Source organism: Limulus polyphemus, unplaced genomic scaffold (assembly GCF_000517525.1).
Source record: "Limulus polyphemus unplaced genomic scaffold, Limulus_polyphemus-2.1.2 Scaffold3507, whole genome shotgun sequence".
Classification (NCBI taxonomy): Eukaryota; Metazoa; Arthropoda; class Merostomata; order Xiphosura; family Limulidae; genus Limulus; species Limulus polyphemus.
Window position 1 is genome coordinate 2910 of NW_013669117.1, and position 6853 is coordinate 9762.

The 6853-nt window shown below is 28.8% G+C and overlaps 1 protein-coding gene across 1 annotated transcript in view; it reads left to right on the forward strand.

Annotated features, from left to right (window-relative positions):
* The first annotated feature begins 316 nt into the window (after window positions 1-316).
* Window positions 317-6853, forward strand: part of LOC106469478 (C2 domain-containing protein 3-like) — a 70195-nt gene continuing 63658 nt past the window's right edge. Inside the window, exons 1-4 of the mRNA XM_022398010.1 lie at window positions 317-458; window positions 650-768; window positions 1693-1839; window positions 5070-5309. Of these exons, the coding sequence (XP_022253718.1) occupies window positions 697-768; window positions 1693-1839; window positions 5070-5309 (459 nt within the window). The 5' untranslated portion in view covers window positions 317-458; window positions 650-696. The remainder of the gene's footprint in view (window positions 459-649; window positions 769-1692; window positions 1840-5069; window positions 5310-6853) is intronic.

The window sequence follows — 6853 nt, forward strand, 5'->3', positions numbered from 1 at the left end:
AACATAGGGATTTTGCTTCTATTTGTAGTTCACAACAACAATAAATACTGATCTTACTCCACTGAGCTGCAGCCTTAATTAAGAGTCTTTCGTTTATACACTTCTATCATCACTTTCTCTAGCATTAACTTTACTGTTCAGTTAAAGTTCATCAATCATTTTATTTTTGTGAACATGAAGAAGTGTCATTTCTATTTTTGTATTCAGTTTGTAGTTATGGTAATTTTTAAGTGAGTTTTACAACTCACATTAGTCAATCAGTACCTTATATTTTAAATGAAAGAAAAGTGTTACAGTAGTTCAAGTAACAGTGCAAGTTTTTCACATTTTATTTAGGTCATATTTAATCGAAGTTTCATCATCCTTTATAAAAGGACGTGAATCGTGGGACTATAGAGGACACCGTACTAGAAGTAAAGAACCATTGAAATTTGTTTCACGAAGAGAAAATGGTTGTGGTAAGTACTTGGGTATCTTCAAGATGGTCTGACTTATGTTGTGTCTTAAAGAGAAAATAATAATAATAATAAAGCAAAATATATGATCTCTTCTTAATAAAAGTTAATAATTGAGAAATTGACTTGAAGTTTACTTGTAATTTATAAAAGTTTTTTTTCATATCCATTTTCTTGTTTTTGTCTTTCCAAAGTTGTGAGTTTTGACCAAGAAGTGATATTGCCGTGGGTGGGTACCCAGATGGATATTAGTAGCGTGATGAATGAGGAACTAATTTTCTGTGTAAAAGCAAGATTTCATGACAGGAGAGAGGTATTAATTTTTATGTACTTATTTCTTCTCAAAACTTATATTTAAATTAAAGTAAGATTTTGTAAAACTGTTTCTTATCATATAGTATCATGTACGCTATATGTATAATATTTGTTCTTTTAATAGTTGTAATTTTATTTGTTTCTTATGCTTTCCATTCTTTGTTCTGTTTTAGTTAGTTGATATTTATTCAAATACCTGTTTCTGTGAGTGTGCATAGTTTATAAATTACTTGATTTTTGTGAACATATACCTTAAAAGATTTAAGACAGTTGCTTTTAAGAGATTGAACTTATATGGAACATGTGTCTGAAAAAAAACAACAACATTGTTCTGTAGTGTAAAGAGCCTGTAGTTTATTTCACAAAGTGTTTCATGTTATCTGTTGCAACAGCTTTGGAATTTTACATTGTATATTCATTTTAACCTCTAGGTTTACACAGTGTAAAGTGATAAATTTATAATTAAATATAACTTTTACAATAAATATATGTTTTGTTCCATATTTACGTAAGTATAAATTAAATACTTTATTCATCCAGTGTGCATTCAGTGATCTTAGTGGGCCTGCCTAGACTGTGATTTTGAGAGTTTGTAATTTGTGGCCTGTTCCTGCCAAAAAACATGCTGCACTGTGGAGCCTTGGGTGCTTTATAAGAGTGATGGTCATATCTCACTTTTCAATTAGACAAGAGAAACCCAACAGTAGGCAGTGGGTACTGTGGACTAGCTGCTTTCCCACTAATCTGTCAGTTGAAAATTAGAAATGACTGTGCCTAAATAGTCCTTTATGTAACTTTGTTCAATGTTCTCTAATACAAAAACAAACAATTTAAGGAACTTGTAGTTTATTTTTTTTCACTGTCTGTGGTTATAAGAAACAGTTATGGGATAAAAACCTTAACAAGTAATTCTGGATTATAGAATGTGAAAATTGGAAGCTGCAAATTTCCTCTTTGGAAGTTGTTTCAAACAAAGCTATTAGAGATTGATCTCGAAGAACCACTGCATCCGGACCGAATTGGGAACAAGTCAAAGAATTGTTTTGCTGTAAATCAAGGATTGCTAAAGGTTACAGTTTTTATTTCATTTTATTATAATAACTATCTAATCAGGAAATTCACATTGTTTCTCTGACTTGTTTTTATATTATTTCAAAATTTAATTATTTTTTAGTAATTGAAAATTATTATGAGCAAATTTGCTGTAAAACTCAGTAATACTTCAGTCTGATTTGGGTTTTAGTTTTTTTCATTCAGCTTGTCTAGTGATTAAAGTTTCTTGGAGTTAATGACATATTGTTGTGTAAATTTTAAAAATTATACTTTTGTCATGAGATAACTCATCTTTTTTTTTTCTGTTATAACTGATTTTTCCAATTATTTCTCCTACCACTCCCATTAATCTTATTAGGACTGCAGAAAACTTGTATTTAAAATTCAAGTAAAATAATAATTCTATTTACTCCGACAATTTTAGTTAAGAAATATTTTAGAATTGGTATTTTGTAAGTTTGTGACACTTATTTAGTGTAATTCACAAATGAAAATGAAAAAAAAAGTGTTCAAAGTTATATTTCTGGATATCTCTGAGGAATCTTGACTGAAAAAAATGCACTTATTGTTTTTTTTTCAGAATTTTTCTCCCTTCCAAAAGCATATGTTTATTTTGCTAAGAAACTGTCATTCCTTAAGAATATAATTATACATTTTACACATTATGTTCTTTATCTTCTAGTGATTTTGTATTATAACTTTTTGTTCCCACTGTTTTACGATGTCATATCATATGGTCTGAAGCAGAGCTTTGAAAATTACCACATGAAATATTTAATAGAGTGCTACAGAGCATATTATAGAGTATTTATGTCAATGTTGAGTATATTTGTTGTTTCATGGGAAAATGACAACCCCAAACTCCTATACGAAAGAACAGTTGAATCTAATAGGAAGCTTAGGAGATCTAGAAACAAACCACAGATCTTTAGACTCTTTTTTTTTCATTTAAAAAATATTTTCATGTTACATTATATCTGTTTGAAAGCAATGGAAAATTTTCTTCTATGACAAAATATCGGGTAAGCTTAGTTAGGTTAAGCAAGTATGATTGGATATATGAAAGAACATTCTGATCAACAAAAAATTAATTCCCTAAAGTAAGGTTAGTATTTTTTATGGTTTTCAAATCAGTGTCTCCTAAAAGAATTTTAGAATTTCACAGCCTCAAAAAATAATACAATTAGTAAATCAAATTATACAAATTTTTATTAAGCTGAAACTAGACACTATTTGTTAAGTTTGTTTCTTGCAATTTGGTCAAGTTTCCCATCATTAGACAGAAACAAAAGAAGGGATACGATTCACACTAACTCCTGCTTGGAAATCGTTCAGGTGAAACTTAGGGTAAACAAACAATCAGGCTACATGCTAAATGCGAGAGCTTTTCTATATTTCTCATAGATTATCTTTTAATTTAGGTTTATTACTTAACCTAAGGAGTTTTACATTTAAATTATTTTTGTTAAAAAATGAATAACAATAAATAAAAATACATAAAAAATAAGAAATTTAGCTTTTACTTTAGTATTAGGGCAATTTGCACTCAGATGTTATGTTTCAGTAACCTTACTTTTTCTTACAGTGCTGGTTGTCCAAAAATTATTCATATACCTTTCAAATATGTATCTTAGAACACAAAGTATATATCAGGTACTAGAATAGGATGTCCCCAAACTACGATAATTTATATGGCTTCCTAACTAAGATATAAATAGGTTAAAAAAATTCCATTACTGTTTATGGCAATAACTGTATTCAAAACACATCAAGCTTTTTTGAAAACTACTGTCTTTGACCATTAAAACTAAAAAAAATCAGTTTGAGATTTCTGTACATTACAGTATGCTCTTTTTATTGGTTATAAATATGTCTATCAGACAAACAGGCATGAGGAAATAATTGGCTTGAAAAGATGGTAGGGGCAAGATGGTGGGTTTGACAAATTTATTAATATCTCAGTAAGTCAAGAAGGTAGGTGGTTCAAATATTATATTCTTTAATATCAATATGGTTAGTTTGAGTTTCTAATTGGTTATAAGCCTTAGCAGCTGTTTTTGATTTTAAAAAATTCTGAAAGAGAAAAATTCAGGCACATTTGCATCGTATGACATATAAAAGACTGAAGATTGAGAATTTTCTTTTGTATTTCCTTTTGAAATTAAAACTTAGGTAATATTAATATTAGAATCAGAAACTATATGTTGAATCCAAGTTTGTTGACATACATTAATAACAAAGTTGTTTGATTAAATATTGAATGTAACTGTATAAAAGTGTGCAACATGTTCACTTTGCCATGTGCATAAGGGTAAGTCTGTAAAAAAAATATATATTTTTTAATTTCTGAAAACTAGGGCTGATTTGATAATTTTGATGCTCATACTTTAAGGCTTGTTCAGTGTAGTGGTTTAATAAAACTTGAATCATAATTAACTTAGAATTTTTTGTACCCCTAGTAAAATTTGAGGATGTTATATGTTGCTTACGTCCTGTGAAATTATGTTTTTAATTTGGTTCTGTTCATTGAATAATGTTCAAGCTGATTGTGTAGATGAAAAGGTGTTTTAACACTTGTTAGTCTGGTGTTAAAAGTTGAGACTGACTTTCATTCTCTTTTTTTTTTTTATTTATAAAGATAGAACAATTTTTAAGTGCTTTTTTATATAATTAACTGTAAGAATCTTTCTGACAAATTAATTCAGCAATCTTCATAACTATACCAGGATAAATGATGTAATATGCGAAACTGTATTCAAGCTTTCACTTGTGTAAAAGGTTTTATGTTTAATAGATGCACTCGGTCTTTAAGATGAGTTCGTATAAGAGAAACTGGGATTTTCAGTGTATTTATGACTTACAAATTCCGTATAAAACTGACAAAAAGTAAATAATATCTTAAACCAGTATCAAGAAAACATAAATGCATAATGATTAGAATGTTTACTTGTGTATATGTAGAAGCATTTTATCTGTATCAAGAAGATAAAGTTTATTAAATGATACATAGTTTTTTGAACTGTCAAAATTAAAAGTGTGTTTATGATAGTGTATAGAATATATGCTATTTACTCACCTTTTTGAATCTATGCATAGGAATTTCATGTGGTAAAGAAGTAGTCACAGTTATGTTGCCACAATGGCAATAAAACTTACCTAGTTAAAGGAAGAACATGTTAATTTTAAAACTCCTTTTTATATTAAATAAAATGATTAACAAAATCCTTATTTTTAACTATCATTCAGTTTTCTGTCAAGTTATGCACAGTTGAAAAAGAGAAGGATTTGGAATTATGTGACAGAGATAATCCTGAGCTGAATGATATACCAAAAATACCCTCCCATCAGGCCCCAAGTAACACAATGAACAGAGTTACTTACAAGTCAAAAGAGAAAGATTTATCAGCACTTCAGACAACTCCACAGAAAACAAAAGTGCCAGCTAATGTTGAAGCTGTTGTCCAGAATGACTATGTTTCTATAAAGGTAATATTAAGTAAAGATTATTTTATGTAAAAGACTATTTACAAATGCATGTTTTATTGTGTTTCAATGAATTAGCTTACATTTCAGACCATCCAGTTACAATTAAGCCTGAAGAAATTTTGATTATCAAGTTTAGTCTCTATGTGATCAATGACATTTCAGTTTTTAATGAAATATGTTGGAATTTGGAGTTTTTTAATAGATTATAAGATCAACCACAATATTAAACCTCACTAAATGCAATGAGTGGCTTTGATGTTTGAACTTCTTAAATAAAACATATTATTTAACTTGAAGTGTTTGTTTTTAGTGATAAAATAAGCATCTTAACAGATTTTTCTCTAACCAGAAATTCATGAAAAAAACACCTATACACAACCACAGATAGTTTCTTTGGACACAAGTATCTTCAAGAGATTACACTGTGTTTTTTCTACATTTACATACATTGTCAGCAGTCATAACTCTATTTTAGTATCAATTTATCCAAACTAATTCCACCGACTGTTTCGAGGTTTAGTACATTTCTCTGGTGTTAAACATAGTTTGGGGAGTTTCTCCCTTTCTCATTGATCTTGAGCAAAATATGTTGAGTAAGCCATATTCCTATTATTGGATTATAGCCATGTGAAGGAGTTTTTAATGTACTTTTATTATTTCATATTCTGCCGGGTGCCCTATGTCAAGCAGAAATGCTATCAGATATTTAAAATTGTTTTGTAGAAACTTTTTTAAACAATTTACTGGATAATTTGCATTATCATCTCTTCTTTTTTTTCAATATTTAATAGGTCAACATCCAAAAAGTATCTCCTAGTAGTAAACATGGTATTTGTTTGACAGCTGTTTAGTGCCAGTAACTTTATTAAAGGACTTTGCATTACATAAAATTACTATAGTTTAGATGGTTTATTGCACTTTTTAATACTTGTGAACAATTTTCCTAAAATAAATGATTTAAAGCACTAATAGACACTAATCACATCATTGAATCACTAATCAAATCATTGAATCACTAATCACATCATTGAATCACTAATCAAATCATTGAATCACTAATCACATCATTGAATCACTAATCAAATCAGTGAATCACTAATCACAGCACTGAATCACTAATCAAATCATTGAATCACTAATCAAATCATTGAATCACTAATCACAGCATTGAATCACTAATCAAATCATTGAATCACTAATCACAGCATTGAATCACTAATCACAGCATTGAATCACTAATTAAATCATTGAATCACTAATCACATCATTGAAACTAATCATAGCATTGAATCACTAATCACATCATTGAATCACTAATCACATCATTGAATTACTAATCAAATCATTGAATCACTAATCAAATCATTGAATCACTAATCACAGCATTGAATCACTAATCAAATCATTGAATCACTAATCAAATCATTGAATCACTAATCACAGCATTGAATCACTAATCACATCATTGAATCACTAATCAAATCATTGAATCACTAATCACATCATTGAATCACTAATCACAGCATTGAATCACTAATCACATT